The following is a 25,179-nucleotide window of genomic DNA, read 5'->3' on the forward strand; positions in this document are numbered from 1 at the left end:
CAGTCCTATGTAACACCACAGATAACACAGTGATAACTCTCTGAGTACAGATAATGTAGTAGATGTCACATGCAGTCCTATCTAGCATCACGTATAACAAACAATAATAACTCTCTGAGTACAGATAATGTAGTAGATGTTACCTGCAGTCCTATGTAACACCACAGATAACACACAGTGATAATTCTCTGAGTACAGATTATGTAGAAGGTGTTACCTGCAGTCCTATGTAACACCACATATAACACAGTGATAATTCTCTGAGTACAGATAATGTAGTCGTGTTACCTGCAGTCCTATGTAACACCACAGATAACACAGTGATTGCTCTCCAAGTACAGATAATGTAGTAGTGTTAGCTGCAGTCCTATGTAACACCCAAGATAACACACAGTGATTGCTCTCCGAGTACAGATAATGTAGTAGATGTTACCTGCAGTCCCATGTAAACCAAAGATAACACACAATAATAACTCTCTGCATACAGATCATGTAGTAGTTTTACCTGCAGTCCTATGTAACCCAAAAGAAAACATACAGTGATAACTTTTTGAGTACAAATAATGTAGTAGTGTTACCTACAGTCCTATGTAACACCACAGATAACACACACCCTAAATTACAAACTCAGCTCTGTTACACCTGACAAACTCAACTCTACTATGCACTGGCACTGAGCCTCATCTCACAAGTCAGAATTTTTTACTTTATTGTTGGGGGTCAAAGACGACAGGAAACAGTTGGAGATATTACAGTGTGGGCCGGCTGCTTTCCTGCTGGGCGGTGCTGAACCACCAATGAGAGAGACTGAGAGGAGCGATTGATGTATAATCTACAGCTGATAATCTACGGTCAATATTCCCTTTCTCACTCTCTCCGTACTACAGATCCAATCCAAGGAATGAGGGAGGACATGAAAGACATCATCTGGACCCTCACTCTCATCCTCTTCATCCAGTATGGTAGGTTTGTGCGGCCAATAGCTAAATAGCTAAAATAGGTAGTTGCATATACAAGTCATGGTGATATTGTGGTGTTTTAGCTGTGGCTGACTGCAACAAAACCTAATACTTCATCTCTTAGAGCTATCAAATGATAACCGCTCATATATTGGTGTAGTCATTTGGCACAAATTATGTTAATTTTCCATAGGACTGCAGCAAAGCCTACTTATTTCTTACAGTTAATACATGCCAAATGCAGCTCTAAAGGTGTAGCAGAGCTGAGTCTGTGATTTGGCACAGATAATTGTCATATTTTAATGGGTTATGTAAATTGTACCTCAAACCCCTCTATGGAGTCATGTAAGGGAACGTCCGGAAGAAAGTTGCTACGGATTTCACAATTTTGCTGTGGATTCACCGCAGATTCCACCCAATTCAATAAAGGTATCAAATCTGTGGTGAAAATATGCGGCAACGGTCGAAGATGGAATCTTGTGCTTCATTATGTGAAAGATCCATTTTTTCCTGCATGTCTATACACTTGAAAAGATTTTAATAAAAAAAATGAGCACAAAAAATATCTGAATATCGAATTTTTTAGATTCCAAATTGCACCAAATGATGAAATAATATACAAGATGGGGTGTAATGTGGAGTCAGGGACCAGACAGGTCGTTTCTAGAGAAATATATTAAGTTTATTCATGAAAATCTATTTCCCAGGTCCAAACGAGGGACAGATCAAAAGTAGGGACTATCCGTCCCAAAAAAGGGATGATTAAGCTCATTGGGGATCATGTAGTACACAACGCACCGGGTCCCCCACAGTGACAGGCAGTAGAGGGGGCTCCTGAGAGGGATGAACATTTATACTGCTCATCTAAGAGCTGTAAAATCCTGAATATTTCTAATACGTCTTCAGATTTATTCTGCATTTACCCAAAATCTCTTCATTTTTTATTTTCCTTCAGGATTTACTAAAGGAGTCCCTCAACCCCGAGACCCGACCATAAGGAACTGCACGGTCAACCCCCCAGTAAGACCTTAGTGCCTTATACCTCAGAACATATCAACCGTATGTAATGTATTATCTATGGATCCAGAAGGAAAGTCTTGTACTCCGAAAAAATCTAATAAACAATATTGCTCACCCCCTCGAAACGCACATAACATACAACATTTAAAATACAATATGTAACATACAACATGCTAAATACAATATTCAACATACAACAAACATGCAACATGCTAAATAAAACATACAATATATAACATACAACATGCAACATACAATATATAACATACAACATGCAACATACAATATATATCATACAACATGCAACATATAACATACAACATGCAACATATAATATATAACATGCAACATACAATATATAACATGCAACATACACTATTCAACATATAACAAACATGCAACATGCTAAATAAAACATACAATATATAACATACAACATGCAACATACAATATATATCATACAACATGCAACATATAACATACAACATGCAACATATAACATACAACATGCAACATACAATATATAACATGCAACATACAATATATATCATACAACATGCAACATACAATATATAACATACAACATACAATATATAACATACAACATGCAACATACAATATATAACATACAACATGCAACATACAATATATAACATACAACATACAATATATAACATGCAACATACAATATATAACATACAACATACAATATATAACATACAACATGCAACATACAATATATAACATACAACATACAATATATAACATGCAACATACAATATATAACATACAACATACAATATATAACATACAACATGCAACATACAATATATAACATGCAACATACAATATATAACATACAACATACAATATATAACATACAACATGCAACATACAATATATAACATACAACATGCAACATATAACATACAACATGCAACATACAATATATAACATACAACATGCAACATACAATATATAACATACAACATACAATATATAACATACAACATGCAACATATAACATACAACATGCAACATACAATATATAACATACAACATGCAACATACAATATATAACATACAACATACAATATATAACATACAACATGCAACATACAATATATCACATACAACATGCAACACACTATATATAAAATACAAAATGCAACATGCAACATACAATATACAACATACAATATATAACATACAACATACAATATACAACATACAATATATGACATACAACATACAATATATAAGGGCCTGTTCACATCAGCGTTGGCTTTCTGTTGAGGGGTTCCGTCTGAGGTTTCCGTTGAGTGAACCCCTCAAAGGAAAGGCAAACGGAAACCTTAGCTTCCATTTGCATCACCATTGATATCAAACATTGATGGAAACATTGCTAATGGTTTCTGTTTTCCACCATTCTGTCAGGTTTCCGTTTTTTTGACGGAATCAATAGCGCAGTCGGCTGCAGCTCAGAGACGATTGGCTAAACTGAAGGAAGTAGTAAAGCAATCCCAGTTGACGTGTAGGGGGTTCTCTTACTAAATTACCTAGGTAACGTGAGACGGACTGGTTGCTAGGGACTTGCTGCTTGACAACCCTATTGAAGTCCAGTTGTTAGGCACTGTATCCCTATAACTAGATTGTCTGACAGGACTCGATACTGGGGTGACTGGCAGTGGAGAATGGAGGAAGCCGCCTGCAGCAGTCGCCCCGTGACATTCTGATCTCAGGCTATGGCACTAGTCAGACGTAATGTGAACCAATCCTAATGTGCTAAGTTCTGAGCAATTCTTCTCTGAGGCCCATTCTCAAACATGGCGCACACTTCTGAACGACACCAGGGAAGAGAAACGTGACAGTGTCGACCCTGGTGTGGTGGTTTTCAGGGTGTCCTTGTATAGCATGCAAGAAGAGTCTTTATGGGAAGAAAATTGGCATCTTCTGTATCCTGTCCAGCACCGCTCCTCTCCTCGGATTTCTGCTACTGGCGGTCCACCGCCACTCATCTCCTGCCTTGTCCTCTGCAGCGGTCCATCCAGCTTTCCCAGTCTATAAAATGATTCCGCCCAATATGCTCCAATGCCTAAGAAATTAGGTTCATCCTAGTAAGAACAGTCTGTGACTCCCTGCGTAATACTTTTTGGGATTTCCTGTGATTGACCTCTGTTTGTACGTTTGACTATCCTTCCTGCCGCCTGCCCCGTTCTCCTGCTTGTGACCCGTGATGAACCTCTGCCGCTGGCCCTGACTTTTGCTATACCTGACAGTGCATGTTGTCTGCTGATTTGTACTACAGCGACAGTTGCCAGGGGAGACTGATTTGGGGGTAACGACCTTCATCTTTTTTTTAATCTTTTTCTCACTTTTCTTCTGGGTTTTTGTTCTTCCCATGTTCTCTTTCTTCTTTTTTTCTTCCTGTTTTTTTGCACCTCTCTTCCATATTCTACTCTTGTTTCTTCTATTTCTCCACATTCTCATTTTGTATTTTTTTCTACTTCATCTTCTTTTCATTTTGTCTTCTCTTTTGTTCCTTTTTCTTCATCATCTTCTTATTTTTCTTCCTCCTCCCTGTTTTTTCCACCTCTCCTCCTTATTTTACTCTTGCTTCTTCTCATTCTCATTTTGTTTTCTTTTTCTTATTCTTCTTTCATTCTACTTCTTTGCTTTCTTATTCTTGTTCTCGTTCATCTTTCTCTCTTTCTATTTACTCTCCTGCTCTTCCTGCTGAATATTCTTCTCGTTTTTCTCCTTCCTTGTTTTCTTCTTGTTCTCTTCCTCAATGTTACCCTTCTCCTTTTCCTACTTCTGTCTTCTTATTCCTGTTCTTTTTCTTCTTCCTGTTTTTTTTCTATTCATTCTTTCTATCCTCTTTATACTTCTTTTCATTTTTCTTTTCATTCTGTATTCTCTTTTCTTGTTTTTCATCTTTTTATCTTTTCACTTCCCAACTTCTTGTTCTCCTTCTCTGGTTTCTTATTCTTCTTCTCGTTCTCCTTCCTTGTCTTCTACTTTTTTCATATTCGCCTTCCTTAATGTTTCCATCTCTGTTTTTTATTCCTCCTTATTCTCTATCTTATTTTTCTTCTTCTTTTCTTCTCTTTGTTCTTCTCTCTTCTTCTCTCATATTCTTCCACGTGTTCTTCCAAATTGTTTTCCTTTTACCTCATCTTGTTTGTCTTCTATTTCTACCTCTTTTCTCCTTTTGCTCATTCTCCTCGCTTTCCTTTTCCTTCTTATCATTCTCCATCATCTCTTCTGTCTCCTTCTTTTCTTCCTTCTCTTTCTCGTTCTCATAGTTTCCTTTTTTTCTGTATTTTGTGTCCAGTATATTCCACCAACTGCAAAAATATCTACTGAAGACTTGAACAAACTTCGCCAGGAAATGAGAACAAACAACATCTCTGCTTACATTATTCCAGCCACCGACCCGCACATGGTGAGAAGAACTGACGGATCTGTCTGGGTTGTTAGCAATTGATGCCTGGATGTGTAAATGTCAGACATGATGATGATGATGATGATGATGATGATGATGATGATGATGATGATGATGAAGGAAATTCCATGGTACTTGGGCTTATTAATCTGCGGGTACCCGGTATTGTAGTCAGTTATAATAGAAGTCCCTGTAGCTAACCATATCATGGGGATTATCCCAGCAGCACAGAGTATTTCAGGACAAGGATGTGCTGATCTTGTGGGAGGCAGTGACCTGTCCATTCATGTATTGATGATGTTCATGAGGACAGGGCTATCTGTGATATGGGTAGTGTCATGATGTGAGGAGGGGAATGGACAAGTGAAAGACTGAGAGTTACATAGTGGAAGAAGTACATTAGCACAGAGTATTTCAGGAGAGGAGTGTGCTGATCTTGTGGGAGCTTACAGACTGAGGGGACGTTCAGACGTGGCAGAGTTTTTCCGCTGCAAATGTTGGTGCAGATTTGGGGCAATTACGCAATGAATCTGCACCAACATTTGCATATGTGACAGGTAATTCAGACGTTGCAGATATCACAGCCGACTTGCCACAGATTTCAGTTTTTGCATTGCAAAGGCTGAAATCCACAGTGAAATTCCGCTTCTTCTCCGCAACAGACAGTGCATGCTGGGAGGGAAAATTCTGCACCGCAGCCTGTGGTCCGCATGCGGAGTTTTCCACAACGTCTGCACGAAGGTAAATAAAAAGATGTGGAAAACAATGGACAAACTGCTGAGGATTTCCACTGCGGACTGTCCACAGCGGAATTCCACAGCAATTCCGCCACGTCTGAATGTGCCCTGAGTATCACATAGTGGAAGGAGGTGGGTTCACCAGTAGCGCAGAGTATTTCAGGAGACTAGTGCACTGGTCTTGGTTGGAGCAGTGACCTCCACTCATGTGATGATGTTAGTGAGGACAGGGCTGTGTGTGACAGGGGCAGCGTCATGATTTGAGGGAATGAATGGAGAGAAGAGGAATTTATTATATTTGATCTGTATCAGACATTTATTGAGTACAGATATAAAGTTATTTTGTTTTTAATCTTATTTAACGTTGTATGAACAGGGCGAATACACAGCAAACCGTGAAAAACGGAGAGAATGGTTGACCGGCTTTACAGGATCTTCAGGTACAAAATCTAAAACCTTGTTCTTTACATCGGGGAGATTTATCTGTAGTGTCGTAAGATGTATAAATTTACCAGTCAGAAAAATGGAGTAAATCGTGCCAAATTTATCAAAATTGTACACATGACGAGCCTCATGCAGGGGTATATATATATACATCAATATTTATCCCCCAAAAAATTTGAATTTTAATAACAGAGAATCATGGAGAGGGTCTGATCTGATCCTACGACCGGTGAACGACATATTTGCCCTGTTGCTTTGTCTTCCACATACGTTACTATTGTACAATGTCACCAACACGACACTCCCCTGTGTGAACCCGGGACATTCATTATGGTGAATGATTCACAGAGAGACGAATAATCTGCACAATAAACAAAGTCAATGTTACTGTCATAAAAGGAAATGTTCTGATAGTAACAAAGTATCTAATGTGAAGTATCTGTTTTATTACAATGTATCAGGATGGTTGAGGTCTTTTGATCTAGAAAGTGATATTACATCATCCTCCAGGAATAGCCGACAAAAGAACCAATGACTTAAAGGGGGTTATCACATCCAGGGCGGGGTACACTGACGGCAGGGGTCCCCCGATCAAGACCAATATGTGGGCCCTTTGCTCTTTATAACTCATCATAGTGCACCCCCCTTATCTCCCTAACAATTCTCCAGTAGTCGTGCACTATATCAGTCCTTTACATGCAATCTAATAGACAGTTGTCATTGGTGGGGGTCCGACTGCTGTAACCCCCTATTATCACTGTAATAAAGTGGCTGAAGTGTTAGGAAAGCTCTCAATGAGACAATCTCTAAAAAAAAGTTCTCCAGTATCACTGCATAATGAAAAGTTCTGTAACTTTCTAATATACTTTGTGTATGAATTACTTTTTCAATTTTTAAGATCTCTATTTGCTGTAATTGAATGGAAACATTCTTGGATAACCTCAAAAGCTGAAAACTTTTCTTAATCAGTGTCAGTGTCTAGTCCTCTGTGCGTTATTTAAAGTAACAGCAGCAAACATTGCTCTCCAGTTCTGAGGCTTTGCAACAATGTATAAGTATAGGTAAAATGGATCAATTAAAAATCCTGGCTGTTTAGCTTATAGAGAATTGTCTGGAATTGAAATAATTGTAACAAACGCTCAGTTGTGAGAAGCGTTAAATTTGTAATTTTCAGCCTCTGGTTGTAAATAATGTGTTCATTCACTAGCAGCAAGCAGAGGTATTTGCACTATACAATTTATGAAGATTAGACCACTCTTTTAAAGACCAGCCCCACGAAAATATATAAAAAAGTCACAATCAAATATTAGTCTTTGAATCGTTCACTTCTGTCAAGCTGTAAACTGTTGCATTCAGGCGTTTCTGAGTCACATACGTATCAGGAAAGCTGGGTGGCGACCAATAAGCCCCCGTTCCAGAGTCCACATGGGTCATCATCCATCTGAGTGACAAGCCCTGGAAAACTGTAAGGGCAAAGCCCCACGTGGCGGAATTGCTCTGGAATTCCGCTGCAGACACTCCGCAGCGTTAATCCGCAGCGGACCCGTTTCTCCATTGCCTTCCACTGCTTTTTAGTAGGGTTCGTTTAAACGATGCGGACAATTCCGCTGCGGAGCATAGGCTGCGGTGCGGAATTTGGTGTCCGCAGCATGCTCTGTCTGTTGCGGACTGGTTGCGGACTCATTGCAGAACTTCTCCATTGACTTCAATGGAGATTCTAAGTTCCGCAATGAAGTCCGCAGATGTCATGCACATGTTATGTGTGCTGCGGAGCGTATTGGTTTTTTAACATGACATTTCTTCATTCTGGCTGGACCTATGTATTTCTAGGTCTACAGCCAGACTGAGGAAGTCAATGGGGCTCCCGTAATTACGGGAGCGTTGCTAGGAGACGTCAGTAAATAGTCACTGTCCAGGGTGCTGCAAGAGTTAAGCGATCAGCAGTAACTGTTTCAGCACCCTGGACAGTGACTACCGATCACAATATACAGCAACCTGTAAAAAAATAGAAGTTCATACTTACCGAGAACTCCCTGCTTCTTTCTCCAGTCCGGCTTCCCAGGATGACGTTTCAGTCTAAGTGACGGCTGCAGCCAATCACAGGCCAATCACAGGCTGCAGCCAATCACAGGCCAATCACAGGCTGCAGCCAATCACAGGCCAATCACAGGCTGCAGCCAAATACAGGCAAATCACAGGCTGCAGCGGTCACATGGACTGCCGCGTCATCCAGGGAGGTCGGGCTGGATGCCGAAAGAGGGACGCGTCACCAAGACAACGGCCGGTAAGTATGAAATTGTTTTACTTTCACTAGGGAAAGTGCTGTCCCTTCTCTCTATCCTGCACTGAATAGGGAGAAGGGAAGCACTTTCACCTCAATACGCAGCGGCTAGTCCGCATCAATTTACTGCACATTTTGGGCATATCCGCAACAGAATCTGCAACGCAGATTCTGTGCAGCATTGATGCGGACAGTTGTGGAAGAAAACCGCCACGTGGGGCCATACCCTAAGGGCATGACCACACGTGGCGGATTTCCTCCGCAACTGTCCGCATCAATGCCGCACAGAATCTGCGTTGCAGATTCTGCTGCGGATCTGCACAAAATGTGCAGTAAATTGATGCGGACTAGCTGCTGCGGACTGCGGGAAAAGTGCTTCCCTTCTCCCTATTCAGTGCAGGATAGAGAGAAGGGACAGCACTTTCCCTAGTGAAAGTAAACGAATTTCATACTTACCGGCCGTTGTCTTGGTGACGCGTCCCTCTTTCGGCATCCAGCCCGACCTCCCTGGATGACGCGCCAGTCCATGTGACCGCTGCAGCCTGTGCTTGGCCTGTGATTGGCTGCAGCCGTCACTTAGACTGAAACGTCATCCTGGGAGGCCGGACTGGAGACAGAAGCAGGGAGTTCTCGGTAAGTATGAACTTCTATTTTTTTACAGGTTGCTGTATATTGTGATCGGTAGTCACTGTCCCGGGTGCAGAAACAGTTACTGCCGATCGCTTAACTCTTCCAGCACCCTGGACAGTGACTATTTACAGACGTCTCCTAGCAACGCTCCCGTCATTACGGGAGCCCCATTGACTTCCTCAGTCTGGCTGTAGACCTAGAAATACATAGGTCCAGCCAGAATGAAGAAATGTCATGGCAAAAAAGCAAGACGCATCCGCAGCACACATAACATGTGCATGACAGCTGCGGACTTCATTGCGGAAATTAGAATCTCCATTGAAGTCAATGGAGAAATTCCGCCATGAGTCCGCCACTGCTCCGCAACAGACAGAGCATGCTGCGGACACCAAATTCCGCTCCGCAGCCTATGCTCCGCAGCGGAATGTTACGCATCGTCTAAACGAACACTTCTAAATAGAAGTGGAAGTCAATGCAGAAACGGCTCCACTGCGGATTAACGCTGCGGAGTGTCCGCAGCGGAATTTAAGTGAAATTCCGCCACGTGTGAACCCAGCCTAACGCTCTATTCACACGTGGTCATATTGTGTTTTTTCAACCCAGTTTTGGACAAATCGCTGCAAACCACAGCAAAACTGCTGCGGTTTTGCAGCGTCTTCACTAAAACTGCGTCAAAAAAAGCGATACGACCACAATTTGTAAATAGACCCCAGTGGTCTCACCGGTTATGTAATCCTGAGCCAAAACTCCAGTAAATCTAGAGTAAAGATAATCAGCGAGTGACAGCAGCGCCATTCCCACCCACTGATCTGCCGCTCGCTTATTATCCCTGGAGCCCTGAGATGCCGTCCTGTGCGGTCCTGCTGCAGAGATGTGGGAAGATGCTGCATGTTTCTTGTCATTAGATATTCTTGTACTTCTTAACGTAGATGACGTTATCCATAATCTTCTTATTTTTTCAAATTCGCACAGAATAGGAAACGATGGAACAACGGTGGCTGATATCATGTATGACGCAGTGACTGGCTTTGTTCTTGGCTTGAAGCCTCTATAGTGTGTTTGTTCTGTTGTTTCAGGTACCGCAGTCGTCACTTTGACCAGGGCCGCCGTATTCACTGACAGCCGGTACTGGACCCAGGCGGAGCGGCAGATGGACTGTAACTGGGAACTTCAGAAGATACGTCAGTAAATGACCCGCTAATATTATACATGGGATCAAATATCCACTATTGTAAATGATAAGAGTATAAAGTTATGTGGCTGCATAAAGGGGAGAGGTCCTTATATGAATCCGGGAGGTTTCACCTCAAGAAATCGATTCAGCGGTTTCTAACATTTTCTTCTTCTGCTTCTTCTTATTATTACTATAAAAAAAATATTATTATTATTACTATTATTATTATTACTATTATTTTTCTTATTATTACTATTAATATTATTACCATTATTATTACTATTATTATTCTTCTTATTATTATTATTACTATTATTATTTTTAATATTATTGTTATTACTATTTTCATTATTATCATTACTATGTTATAGTATTATTATTATTATTATTATTATTATCATTACTATTATTATTATTATTATTATTATTATTATTATTAATGCGTGCTGCAGATGTAAATATGATTTTCGGGCAGATTTTGTTTCTGCTACGTGTATATGGGATTTTGAATACCCCATCCACATGTACTGTAAAATGCAGCAATTTTCGGTGCAGAAGCCACATGAAAATCTGGTCATTCTGTAAGTGGCCTTATTATTCTGATTAATGTTGTATGTATTATAAGACATTACTATTATATCCAGTCTCAGCTTCCAACATTGTGTCCTGGATCCTACAAGAACTGAAAGACGGAGATGAGATCGGCTTGGACCCCTTCCTCTTCTCTATTGGTATGTTGTCACTTGAAAGGGATATTCCGACCCCTAACAAACATTTCTACAAAGGATAAAGGGGTTGTCCCGCCAAAATCATTTATCACTTACCCACAGGATAGGTGATTAATATTGGCTCACTGCGGGTTTGATCGCTGGGACCCCAGTGATCACCAGAACGAGCGTCCCTGTCTCCTGTTTGAATGGAGCAGCGGTCATGCGTGTGCACTACTGCCTAACTAATTATCCATAGGACTGACGGAAATAGGCGAGTGCTCTGCTTTACTTTTTCTTTTAATACACTATCCTGTTTGGCACTGTCGAGTCACGGGGGTCTCACGATGTTACCATCACATGACTACTGAACCATGTTATCCAGCATCACATGACTGCGGTAATCGACCACTGGCGGCAATGGTGACCTCACTGTGGAAGAAACGTCAGTGCCGCGGCTAAGAACCGGCTGCCATGGTCTGGTGGCCCCTTTTCTTACCCCCTAAAATAAGGGCAAAACTTTCCATGTTAAATAAAATAATAATTTACTTATCTTTAGGGTAAGAACACACACGGTGTAAACACTGCAGATTTTCCGCAACGGATTCATTGCAGAAATCCGCAGCGTATTACTGTAGCAGCAGCGTGGGGGATATTTCAACCAATCTCGTCCCCGCACTGGGGAAAAATGCTGCTGGAAAAAACGCACATAAATTGACCTGCGGTGCGGTTTCTTCAACCGTAGCATGGCAATTAATGCTGCGTAATCGCCGCTCTGCTGTTGCGGGTGTTTCACATTGAATTCAACGGGGTGCTTAAACCCACAACAAAGTGGTGTGTGTTGCGATATTTGCGGTGGAATCACAGAAAATTCTGCCGCGAAAATCGAGAGTAAAAAAAAACAAAAATAAGGTCTACCTGCCCAGAGTTCCCTGCTTCTACTCCAGTCCGGCCGCCTGGGATGACGTTTCATCCCATGTGACCGCTACAGCCAATCACAGGTTGCAGAAGTCACATGGCCTGCAACGTCATCCCAGAAGGCCGGGCTGCGTGCAGAAAAGAGGGAGGGGGTACATATAATAGATTTCTGACTACCTGTAATAAGTACAATTGCTGATTTTTTTCTCTATACATCTTTCCTAGATGACTGGCAATTTTTTAACAGTTTACTACAGGATTCTGGAAAAATTCTACGTTCAATACCCAACAATCTGGTGGATGTAGTGTGGGGGAGCCTGCGCCCCCCTCTCCCGGACAATGAGATCTATTTCATCCCCAATGAGTTTGTTGGTAAGAAATAGAAAATCTGCTATTACAATGTGACATTTCCCACATGAATATCAGCGCAGACACGACATAAGATCAGGTATAATAAGAGTGCGGATACTGAGGGGCGCTGCCATATGACGCTGAGCTGGCACACAACTATGGCAGCGCACACTACTGGCCTTTACTTCCTCCTATTGATAAATATGACACATAAGATGCAGATATTTTATATAAAGACTAATGTAGATACAATGTATCTGAATGGTTCAGGTATCCTCTGCTACTTAAAGAGACGGTAACCCTAAAATGTGAATGTTATAAAGGTGCTTATTATACACATTAGAGGACAATCAGCCAACCCTCTGATTTCGGCAGAAACGGCCAACTATCTAATGTGTATGGGGATGTCCCGACTGTCCCCTGACGGCAGATGTCGGGGGAAAGAAGGATCGGGCATGTTGGATTTCAATAATACATTACACCCTTGTCAGTCCTATGTAAACGTGTTCTAGGGTCCCTGGATTTTCGCATATACAGTGCAAAATATTTGAAAGCTTCCTCCTGGTGTCCGTGATGTGGCATAACATGCGTTGGGGTTCCAGGGAAATGTTGAATTCTACTGGTTTCTACTTTAGGAGGAGTTTAGGGGTTGTACGATGAGTAAATATGATATTTCTCTGTTAGATTGCGCAAAACCTTATTTATAGCTGGAATCATTTTTAAATACTCCCCCTTTTTGTAGATGCTCTTGTGGGGGGTACCATTATTGTGCGAGGGGCACACAGGGGGCACTATTACTGTGTGAGCACACCAGGGGCACTAATGCTACGGGGGCACTAAGGATCCAGTATTACTATGTGGTGCAATGAGGGCAGCAAATTCGGCAGAAAATAATTGTGAACAGAAGAAGTCGGTCCGGGTTGGATGGAGAAGAGAAGGAAAGTGAACGACTGTATAGGACTGGTTTCTGACCCCTGTGTGGGATATTATTGGTTGTACTGATCTTTTTGTAATATTTACTTGTGGACAAGACTAGGGCTAGACAATGACACAAGGTCGCCAACAATTTGTGCCGCAACTTTGAAAAATGTTTCTATGTGGGAGAAAAAGTTAAAATGGCCTTAAAATAATGGCAAAGAAATTGACCTTTTTGTAATTTCTGAGGTTGTTGCATGGGCATTTTTTTTTTCCGCATTGGAACAGATCTGCTCAGGAATTTAGTTGAGCGTCACTTGGAATCCATCTCTGTGCTAAGAGACAAATGGCAGCAGTGAGATGAAAGATGCTCCAACCAGCAAAATGGATTTCCTGTATTCTGCAGACGTCTGTACAGTGATTTTCGGCAGTTTTTCCCCGTTTTTGGCATCATGAGATTGTTGTCCGTCTCACTTTGTCTCCCCCTCTTTTTCAGGCAGCACCTGGCAGGAAAAAGTGACTAATATCCGACAACAAATGGAACAACATTCCCAGAAGCCATCGGCCGTCCTGCTGTCAGCGCTGGAGGAATCTGCATGTAGGTACTGCTTTCAGGAGAGGAAATATGACCCCAAATAATCCCACCCCTCCCATAATACAGGTGATGGCGTCACTACAGTATGCTGTAGGCTTGGCCATGACTACAGGTCATAGGTCAGTAGACTCAACAGTCAATGGAAGCCTTCAGAGTCTTGGTTGGGGTCTTCTTGGACCACCCCTGATTATGTGGTGGTCCTGTCCCAAGGTGGAGGAAATGTGGAGGGAGGTCTTTCGCCTCATACTAGAAATTACAGGAGAATCTATGCCGTTCTGCCTGGAATTGGCTATTCTAGACATTGGTTTGGAAGACATAATGGCAGAGCATCGGGTACTAGTGCACCATGTTTTCATTGCTGCTAGAATGGCAATTGCCAAGTCCTGGAAATCAAATATTTCCCCTTCTTTATCGGAAGTGATAGGCAGGGTAAATGTAGCATGTCACCATGAATCCATGCTATTACAATCTCCCTCTGGTTATGCCAAGAATTCACGTTATTGGGAGCTTTGGCTAAATTCGAAGTATTCTACCTTTCTTATTGTAACCTCTTAGGTTTATCTTCCAAGGTCATTCCCATCATATAATATACAGGGAGCTCAGCTTTTGAGAAACATATAAATTAAGACAATAAATCAGTCTGGACTTTTGGGAGTTTTGCCCAAAATGTGGACAAGTACAAACCAAGGTTTTTGTTTATTAATACAAAGCGTTAAAAGGAATGTACAGGATAAAAACAAAAAGGTCACCTTTTTCCTCTCTCTCTCTCTCCCTCTCTCTCTCTCTCTCTCTCTTCTCTCTCTCTCTCTCTCTGTCTCTCTCTGTCTCTCTCTGTCTCTCTGTCCTACACAGACAACACATTGATATGAATGGACACTGTGTAATACTTAATTTCTCCTGTGGTGGAGCTGCAGAGAAATTAATCACTTACTGCCAGGGTTCTCCACAAATTACGGCTGATCACTGGGGTTCCGGCCAGAGAACACTTTGTTATTAGATTATTGCCAAGGGACCGTTCTCACAAGTAGCAATTGTCCAAAGTAAAGAACCACATTATGTAAGGCACACAAATATATATTGTGTATGTTTACTGCATATTACAATTCCTCTTGTTTATATTTTGAGGCTGAACACCTGTAAACACTTAATCATTCTCACAGCTGAGGATTTGCTACCATTGTATTCAGTCTAGACCAGGGGTGGGCAGCCTTAGTGAGGTGGAGATCTACTGTAGTGATTTGGGAGGGTCTTAAGATCTACTTGGTACCGAGTTGTAACAGGATCATGGGGGGTATAATATGTAAGTTCTCAGGGGCGTTGATAGGGTCTTAAAAGATACAGTCCATGGATGAATATTACTTTTTTTAATTGAATTTAATGTTACAGAACATTTAGGAGAATCCAGCAATGGTCAGACACAGTCACAGGCAAAAAACACAACACATACATCTAGTAACTCACAGGTGGCGTCTTTTTTAAATGGGGACATTTTCACTTTCTCATCTTTTCCACCAGCCAAGACCACAATGTTTACTTCTTCCAGACACTACTCGACTCGCATTTGTTCTCCAGATATCTTAGGTTCCTCACTTTTCCATTATCCTCCCCACCTTCTCAACACAAAATCCCTATTCCGGTGCCCTAACAATGTCACCCTGCTGCTACCCCTAATATTGCTGTGCTGCCCAGTGTCCCAAGGGTGGGGGGGGGGGTACTGCAGAAATATTTGTGCCATACAGATATGACATTTGTGCCATACAGCCTGACAGTAATTGTGCTCAATCAGTGCTGCCAAAAATAATTGTGCGAAGCAGATTGCCCCCATTAGGTAATAGTTCCCCATAGTAATAATGCCCTCCCACAGTGCCCCTTTAGTAACAGTGCCCCAATTGTAATAATGCTCCTCTAGAGTGACCCCATTAGTAACAGTGACCCAAATAGTAATAATTCTCTCCCAGAGAGCCCCATTAGTAATAGTGTTCCCCACAGTGCCCTCATTAGTAATAGTGGCCTTAATAGTAAAAACGCTAGCCCAGAGTTCCCCATTAGTAACAGTGCCCCCCATATTGCCCTCAATAGTAATAGTGCCTCCCCCTTAGTAAGAGTTCTTCCCAACATTGACCCAATTAGTAACAGTGCCCTCTATAGTGCCCTCAGTTGTAATAATGCCCCCCCAGAGTGCCCATATTAGTAATAGTGCTCCCCCACAGTGCCCCATTATTAACCGTGTCCCCCATTGTTCCCCTGAATTCTAATAATTATTCTCCAGTGTAGCCTATTAGTAATAGTGCCCACCAGAGTGTCCCTACTAATAAAGTTGTTCCTCATTGTAACGCTCCACTACAGTGCCCCAGTAGTAATAGTGCTCCCCCACAGTACCCGATTAGTAATTGTCCCCCTTCATAGATCCCCCTATTGTTATAATGCTCCTCCAGAGTACCCCCATAAGTGATCATTCTTCCTTTCACTACCCCCATTAATATTAATGATCCCCACAGCGCTCGCAGAAGTAACAGTGCCCCTCGTAGGATTCTCTATTGTAATAATGCTTCTCCAGAGGGTCCCCATAAGTAATGCTCCCCAGATCGCGATTGACGGGTTGCCAACCCCTAGTCTGGACAATTCTCTGTACACTCTGTGGACTGCAGACTCTTAGCTCCCCTGATACATTGTAACAAAGCCTCATCTGTGAGAGAATGAATTAATACATATCAGCCACTGAATGTAAACAATTATGATCCTATTCAGTGATAGCAAGCAGATATCTTAAAATTGGTGTGACATTGAAACACAAAGTATAAAGATTTTTTCATTTTACAATGTTGAATCTTCATATAATGCAGTGGGATTACTTGCAGTCCTTTGGAAACTCACAGATAGCACATCATGATATTGCTAGACATTGTGCCAAGTGACAAACTCAGCTCTGTTACATCTGTACGTACACCATGATCTTGCGAACATCCACAAAACGTTAAAACATTTCTTTGGTAGGAATCGCACCCTCCATGCAGTGATCTACCGGAGAGTCCAAGTTTACAGCGCAGGATAATAAATGACCCATCCTCTTCTGTTTCTTGCAGGGCTTTTCAATCTCCGTGGACAGGATATTCCGAATAATCCTTTCTTCTATTCATACTCCCTGCTGACCACGGATTCCATCAGGTAGTGATGTCACCAATGACCTGTTACATAAGACGTTACAGATAGAGGTCACTGTCACCGTGAGGTCATGAGCTGCGTGAAATCTCACTTCCATCAAGATTGTATTCAGGGGGTTTGGGGGTGGGTATTTTATTCCAGATTTTCTGTTCCAATGCTGCATGGACGGTATCACACTGTTAAGCCTTTAGAGTACTGCCATTATAGAGGCGGGTATAGTATGAGCAGGATGAGGGCATGAATGCAGCCAACCCAGAGCAACCACCAATAGGTGGGTTCACTAAAGACCCTCCTTTTTTATTGTCCGGCCCCTGAAGACTAAAGACTGGCAGATCCAAGACAAGGCAAAGGCAGGGGCGGCAACGGGGCAAAGGCAGGGGCGGCAACGGGGCAAAGGCAGGGGCGGCAACGGCTAAGAAACGCATGACAGTAGCGCCCCTCCCTCAATGTGATTGGCTGATATTCTTTCAAATTTATATTGATTCAAGGGAGTCTTAGGGTGTGTGAAATATCATTTTCAGTTCTCTTGTGACAGCTATGATACAGTCAGGACTTATTATTGAAGTGCACTAGATCTTTATACCAAAGTTTTAACCCTGTTGTATCTAAATTGCAGTTATTTGACTTCCTTATTTACTTTTATACAATTCCTCAACCATTTCAACATCTCTGCTTGCTGTCAGTAAATGTGGTTGAAAACTTTTTGAGACCTAATGATGCCCACACAGGTTCAAGACAGTTACAGTGTACCAATGCTATTTCATATAACGAGTTGTCCACCTATGTGAGCAGTAATCATCAGAATGCGTTTTTAGTCTCAGGAAGTAAACAAGAATGTTCCCATTCACTGACAACATGCAGAGATCTTGAAAATGGTAAAGGATTGAAATACAATATTTAGGGATTCTGGGGTCTATGTTTGTTTAGAGGGTCTGAGGTCAATATTAGTATACTGGGTGGGGCCATAGTTTGGGGGCGTGTCTTATATAAATAGGCGTGGCATACGGGGAAAAACTCAAAATTACCGTAGCTAGCAATTATATTGCAAATGTTGAGTTATTCCTGGGTCTTGCAGATTGTTTGTGAATGTCAGCCGGATCTCCAGCAGCGTTCGTACCTACTTAAATACAAGTTGTCCAGGATTGACGTGCGTTCAGATCCTGGAGTATGAGAAAGTGCGGGAAACTGTGACAGATTACGTGAAAGGGAATGTGAAAGTATGGATTGGTTCCAGATACACCAATTACGGAGTTTATGAAGTTATTCCACAGGTAAGTCCAGCAGTAGAGATCAATAAAGGGGTAATCCGGTAAAATGATCTTCTCACCTCTCCGATACATGTGAGTCTACGATGTGGGACCACCACTGATGTCCAAAATGAAAAAGCTTTACGGAGCTCGGACCCCTTTAATACGATCCAGGGATTTCTGTTACTGAAAATCTGACACCACGTTCAAGTCTATTCCAATCAATGGCCCAAATCTCTCGTATACTGGATACAGCTGGAGCCACGGCGTTAGCAGCCAAACAATTACAAATATGAAGCAAACATTGGGGAAAGTTACATTTTTACCATTTAATTATTTTTTTTTTCAGACCAAACTTGTGTCTGAGGAATATTCTCCAATCATGAGGACGAAAGCCGTGAAAACGGAGAAAGAACAACAATTATTAAAGCAATGTCATGTGAGTATAAGGCTGCGGTCAGTCGTGGTCCATAGGAATGCGTTGCGTCACTCAGAGGTGCTGTGTACATGTAACGAGCCTCCTATGCTTGGCCACTTCACTGATGCTCGGCACCAGGATTGACCCATTCTCTGAATTCAAGGGGACTATATGTCTAGTTGACTATACCGTAAAAAAGTAAACCCCTTTACAGGGTCAGACTGACATTAGAGCAGCCTGAGGAATAACTGTGCAACCTGAACTTGAGAATTCATGCCATATTTATTACTTGCTGAATCCAAATACTTGGAGCACAATTTGTATTTGTATTGGTGTAGGACCAAAGAGGCCACCCATGCAGCTGCTATGGGGTCCACAAGAATGAAGGGCCTCAGCTCATCCCCCTTTCTTATGGGCTGTGAGAACCTGCATAGGGCTCCCCTCCTCCACAATTACTGCAATTTGACCAAGCAAATGAGGGGGTGGATACTGACCTTCTCTCCTAAAAACATTGGTCAGATGTTGAGGGGGCAATAATTTCTGAGCCCATTTGTCCCAGGATAGGAGATTGTGTTATCATGAACCAGCACCAGTAGGGGGCCACATTTTGGCTTTTGCATTGAGACGCACTTTGCTCCATGTACTCCCCCCCCCCCCCCCCACATTACTGGCTTTAATACATGAATGCTAATCAGTAACCTTAAATGGTAACTAAACTTTCAAAAAACGTCTGAGATGTCAGAAGTTTTGATTGGTGGGGGTCTGAGCACTGAGACCCCCACCAATCGCTAAAACTAAGCGGCAGAATTGCTCAGGTGTGCGCTGAACCGTCTGGTTTCTGGTTGGCCGAGCAATTGGTGTATGGCGTACGGGCTCAATGGAAAGTCTATGGGCCCGTACACCAACTGCTAGGCTTTCTGAGAAAAAGCCGATCAGAAACTAAACTGCTCAGCGCTCACCCGAGCACTTCTGGCGTTTTGTTTTAGCGATCGGTGGGGGTCTTAGTGCTCGGGCCCCCACCAATCTAAACTTCTGACATGTCACGATGACATGTCGGAAGTTTTTGGAGAGTTTAGTTACACTTTAATTATCCGCTTATTTTTTGCTTTTTGTTTTGTCTTTTAGATCCGGGACGCTGTGGCGGTCATCGAATATTTAGTTTGGTTGGAGAAAAATGTCCCAAAGGATGTAGTGACTGAAATAAGTGGAGCCAATTATGTCGACGGGCTTCGAGAGTAAGTGTTCCAGATAATGGGAGAAAGAGGAGAGAGAAAGTGACGTGGCTAAGAGAAGTCGTTAAATGCACTAAATTGAAGTCTATTTGTTAGTGCAAATTATTGGTAACTTGGAGCTTTAAAGAGGCTCTGTCACCAGATTATAAGTGTCCTGTCTCCTACATAATCTGATCGGTGCTGTAGACAACAACAGTGGTTTTTATTTTGAAAAACGATCATTTTTGAGCAAATTATGAGCAATTTTAGATTTATGCTAATTAGTTATTTAATGACCGACTGGGCGTGTTTTTACTTTTTACCAACTGGGCGTTGTACAGAGGAGTGTATGACGCTGACCAATCAGTGACCAATCAGTGACCAATCAGTGACCAATCAGCGTCATACACTTCTCATTGTTCCAGCCCAGCATGATCCACAGCACAATCACACTGGGACAATGAGAAGTGTATCACGCTGATTGGTCACTGATTGGTCAGCGTCATACGCTCCTCTGTACAACGCCCACTTGGTAAAAAGAAAAAACACGCCCAGTTGTCTATTAAGAAACTAATTATCATAAATCTAAAATTGCTCATAACTTGCTCAAAAATGATAGTTTTTCAAAATAAAAACCACTGTTGTTATCTACATTACAGCGCCGATCAGATTATGTAGGAGATAGGGAATTTATAATGTGGTGACAGAGCCTCTTTAAGTTACGTCTCTGAGCACCGCCGCTCCATGCAACTCTATGGGAGATACGGAAACATCCGAGTGAGAGCGCTGATGTGTAGTACAAGGAAGAAGGAGAGATGATCCAGCGCTGAATGGAGTTTAAAAGGGAAAGACTGTTCCCACTCTTATTGGCAAAAATATTTAAAAATGAAACAGAGACGCAGTCTCAAGGCAGAGAGTAGTGCGGGTAGATACTCGAGCCTACGCGTTTCGAACACGTGCAGTGTTCTTAATTATCACATAAGATGTCTACATCTTATGCCATGATTAAGAACACTGCACGTGTTCGAAACGCGTAGGCTCGAGTATCTACCCGCACTACTCTCTGCCTTGAGACTGCGTCTCTGTTTCATTTTTAAATATTTTTGCCAATAAGAGTGGGAACAGTCTTTCCCTTTTAAACTCCATTCAGCGCTGGATCATCTCTCCTTCTTCCTTGTACTACACACCGTGGGATCCGAGCGAGGTATTTGGAGACGCAGAACCGGTGAGCTGGAGGTTTCCTCCCTTCTCTATACTTTTGAGAGCGCTGATCACATGATGCAACAGTTACACAATTTAGACTCACACTGAAATAAAAAAGAATGGAAAACATCACACAACCATTAAGCATTGCTTGGTTTCCATGCACGCCCATTGACTGTATGACTGTTGTGTGACTGTTGTGTGACTGTTGTAAGTGGTGCCAAAATTGCACTAACAGGCGACTTTACCTCATCCGTCTGTCACCTGAAGTATTGAGCTGGAAGTAAAATGTCCTGGATGTTACAGTCGCACGTCCTCTCCTTCTGGTGAAAAAGTGTGAAATCATGGCAAACATTTTAATTTGTTTACATTTTTAGGAAACAACAATATTTTAAAGGACCAAGTTTTGATACTATTTCTGCAGGAGGCCTCAATGCAGCTCTGCCGCACTACAGGTAAATGCAGAAATGCATCTAATACTTCAAATTAATTTAATAGACGTCTTTCATCAGAAAATTACTTACTTTTACCATTTTTTTAAATATATATATTTAGGAAATTTTTTGGGAAATTTTCCGAATTTTTATTACAGATATCAAGATGAAGATGAATTCCAGTATATTCATTTTCACACTAGGCACTAAAGAATAGACAATCATTATCAGAAGAGTCACTAACTGGGATTTGGGGGTCAATTTACAAGGATTGTATTGTGCTGCTGGAGACTAGATAGGCAGGACTCCACAGTTGACAATAGCAGAGGGGAGGGGGAATACACACAGTCTCCTCTGTTTTACTGTAAAGTACTTTAAAGAGGCTCTGTCACCACATTATAAGTGCCCTGTCTCCTAGATAAGGAGATGGGCGCTGTAATGTAGGTGACAGTAATGCTTTTTATTTTTTTTAAAACAATCTATTTTTACCACTTTATTAGCGTTTTTAGATTTATGCTAATGAGTTGCTTAATGCCCAAGTGGGCGTATTTTTACTTTAGACCAAGTGGGCGTTGTACAGGGGAGTGTATGACGCTGACCAATCAGCCTCATGCACTCCTCTCCATTCATTTACACAGTGAATAGGGATCCTGCTAGATCCTTATGTGCTGTCTTATACTAACACATTAACAATACTGAAGTGTTTAGACAGTGAATAGACATTCCACGGGATGTCTATTCACAATCTCTGCACTTCTTTACTGTTTCTATGGTAGTTACAGCAGAGGATGCGTGATCTCGTTGTAACCTGTCATTTACCGCGTAATCTCGCGAGATTACGCGTCCTCTGCTGTAACTACCACAGACAGAGTAACGAAGTGCAGAGATTGTGAATAGACATTCCGTGGAATGTCTATTCACTGTCTAAACACTTCAGTATCGTTAATGTGTAAGTATAAGACAGCACATAAGGATCTAGCAGGATCCCTATGCGCTGTGTAAATGAATGGAGAGGAGTGCATGATGCTGATTGGTCAGCGTCATACACTCCCCTGTACAACGCCCACTTGGTCTAAAGTAAAAATACGCCCACTTGGGCATTAAGCAACTCATTAGCATAAATCTAAAAACGCTAATAAAGTGGTAAAAATAGATCGTTTTTTTATATAAAAAGCACTGCTGTCACCTACATTATAGCGCCCATCTCCTTATGTAGGAGATAGGCCACTTATAATGTGGTGACAGAGCCTCTTTAAAGAGGCTCTGTCACCACATTATAAATTCCCTATCTCCTACATAATGTGATCGGCGCTGTAATGTAGGTAACAACAGTGGTTTTTATTTTGAAAAACGATCATTTTTGAGAAAGTTATGAGCAATTTTAGATTTATGTTAATTTGTTTCTTAATAGACAACTGGGCGTGTTTTTACTTTTTACCAACTGGGCGTTGTACAGAGGAGTGTATGACGCTGACCAATCAGCGACCAATCAGTGACCAATCAGCGTAATACACTTCTCATTGTTCCAGCCCATTGTTACAGTGTGATTGTGCGGTGAAAGAAGCTGGGCTGGAACAATGAGAAGTGTATGACTCTGATTGGTCACTGATTGGTCACTGATTGGTCGCTGATTGGTCACTGATTGGTCGCTGATTGGTCGCTGATTGGTCACTGATTTGTCAGCGTCATACACTCCTCTGTACAACGCCCAGTTGGTAAAAAGTAAAAACACACCCAGTTGTCTATTAAAAAAGCAATTAGCATAAATCTAAAATTGTTTATAACTTGCTCAAAAATTATCATTTTTCAAAATAAAAACCACTGCTGTTATCTACATTACAACGCCGATCAGATTATGTAGGAGACAGGACATTTATAATCTGGTGACACAGCCTCATTAAAGATTGCTTGCAGCTCCATCTACCATACTAGACTATAGTGATCCACAAGAGTCCCATTAACCTCCATTCGGTGCACCTACCATAATGCTCACATATCCTGCTTTAATGTCTATTCAGACAATATAGAGAGACTCCATGTGCCTCTAAAATAACTACCATAGGGGTGTAGCTATAAGGAGAAAAAAAGGTAGCAGTTGCTCAAAAGCCCCTTTGCCACATAAGAAGACACCATTCTTGTAAATGGCAAATGGTCGTGGGGGGGGGGGCTGTTACATTTTTTTCACTGAGGACCAGTAGGTTCAACTTACACCCATTGTTTAAATCACATTTTTATTTTGAACATATTTTTAACAATTTTTTTTTTCTATGCCATCTATATTAGAAAATTTTACTAAAATCTTGCCGTTTTCACTCTGGCCACTAAGCCTCACAATAGACTGACCCTTCCTGTTCTGCAGAGATCACTTCTCAGCAGCTATCTCATTATCATCACAGGCAGGATTACACTGGCTGGTAAAACCTATATATAGATAACACAGGATCCACCATTCATAATAGACTGACCCTTCCTGTTCTGTAGAGATCACTTCTCAGCAGTGATTATCATCACAGGCAGGATTACACTGACAGCTAACACCTATATTTAGATAACACAGGATCAACTATTCATAATAGACTGATCCTTCCTGTTCTGTAGAGATCACTTCTCAGAATCATCTCATTATTATCACAGGCAGGATTACACTGACAGGTAACACCCATGTAAAGATATCTACATATAGATAACACAGAATCAACCACCCATTAATAGAATGACTCTTGCTGTTCTGTAGAGATCACTTCTCAGCAGTGATTATCATCACAGGCAGGATTACAGTGACAGGTAACACCTATATATAAATAACACAGGATATACAATTCATAATAGACTGACCCTTCCTGTTCTATAAAGATCACTTCTCAGCATCATCTCATTATAATCACAGGCAGGATTACACTGACAGGTAACACATATATAGAGATAACACAGGATTCACCATTTATAATAGACTGACCCTTTCTGTTCTGTAGAGATCACTTCTCAGCATCATCTCATTATCATCACAGGAAGGATTATACTGACAGGTAACACATATATATAGATAACACAGGATTTACCATTCATAAAACAATGACCCTTCTCAGCATCATCTCATTATCATCACAGGCAGGATTACACTTACAGGTCACACCTATATATAGATAACCAAGGATTCACCATTCATAATAGACTCACCCGTTCTGTAGAGATCACTTCTCAGCAGTCATTATCATCACAGGCAGGATTAAACTGATAGGTAACACCTATATATAGATAACACAGGATCCACCATGCATAATAGGCTGACCCTTCCTGTTCTGTAGTGATCAATTCTCAGCATCAT

General features: G+C 41.5%; 1 protein-coding gene across 1 annotated transcript in view; it reads left to right on the forward strand.

Annotated features, from left to right (window-relative positions):
- The first annotated feature begins 882 nt into the window (after window positions 1-882).
- XPNPEP2 (X-prolyl aminopeptidase 2) overlaps window positions 883-25,179 on the forward strand; it is a 45,278-nt gene continuing 20,981 nt past the window's right edge. The window contains exons 1-13 of the mRNA XM_075834519.1: window positions 883-962; window positions 1,915-1,979; window positions 5,317-5,427; window positions 6,541-6,604; window positions 10,596-10,700; window positions 11,338-11,424; window positions 12,544-12,690; window positions 14,081-14,182; window positions 17,263-17,344; window positions 18,417-18,612; window positions 18,938-19,027; window positions 20,132-20,241; window positions 21,798-21,875. Of these exons, the coding sequence (XP_075690634.1) occupies window positions 902-962; window positions 1,915-1,979; window positions 5,317-5,427; window positions 6,541-6,604; window positions 10,596-10,700; window positions 11,338-11,424; window positions 12,544-12,690; window positions 14,081-14,182; window positions 17,263-17,344; window positions 18,417-18,612; window positions 18,938-19,027; window positions 20,132-20,241; window positions 21,798-21,875 (1,298 nt within the window). The 5' untranslated portion in view covers window positions 883-901. The remainder of the gene's footprint in view (window positions 963-1,914; window positions 1,980-5,316; window positions 5,428-6,540; window positions 6,605-10,595; window positions 10,701-11,337; window positions 11,425-12,543; window positions 12,691-14,080; window positions 14,183-17,262; window positions 17,345-18,416; window positions 18,613-18,937; window positions 19,028-20,131; window positions 20,242-21,797; window positions 21,876-25,179) is intronic.

The sequence above is a fragment of the Rhinoderma darwinii genome, chromosome 8, assembly GCF_050947455.1.
Source record: "Rhinoderma darwinii isolate aRhiDar2 chromosome 8, aRhiDar2.hap1, whole genome shotgun sequence".
Taxonomy (NCBI): Eukaryota; Metazoa; Chordata; class Amphibia; order Anura; family Rhinodermatidae; genus Rhinoderma; species Rhinoderma darwinii.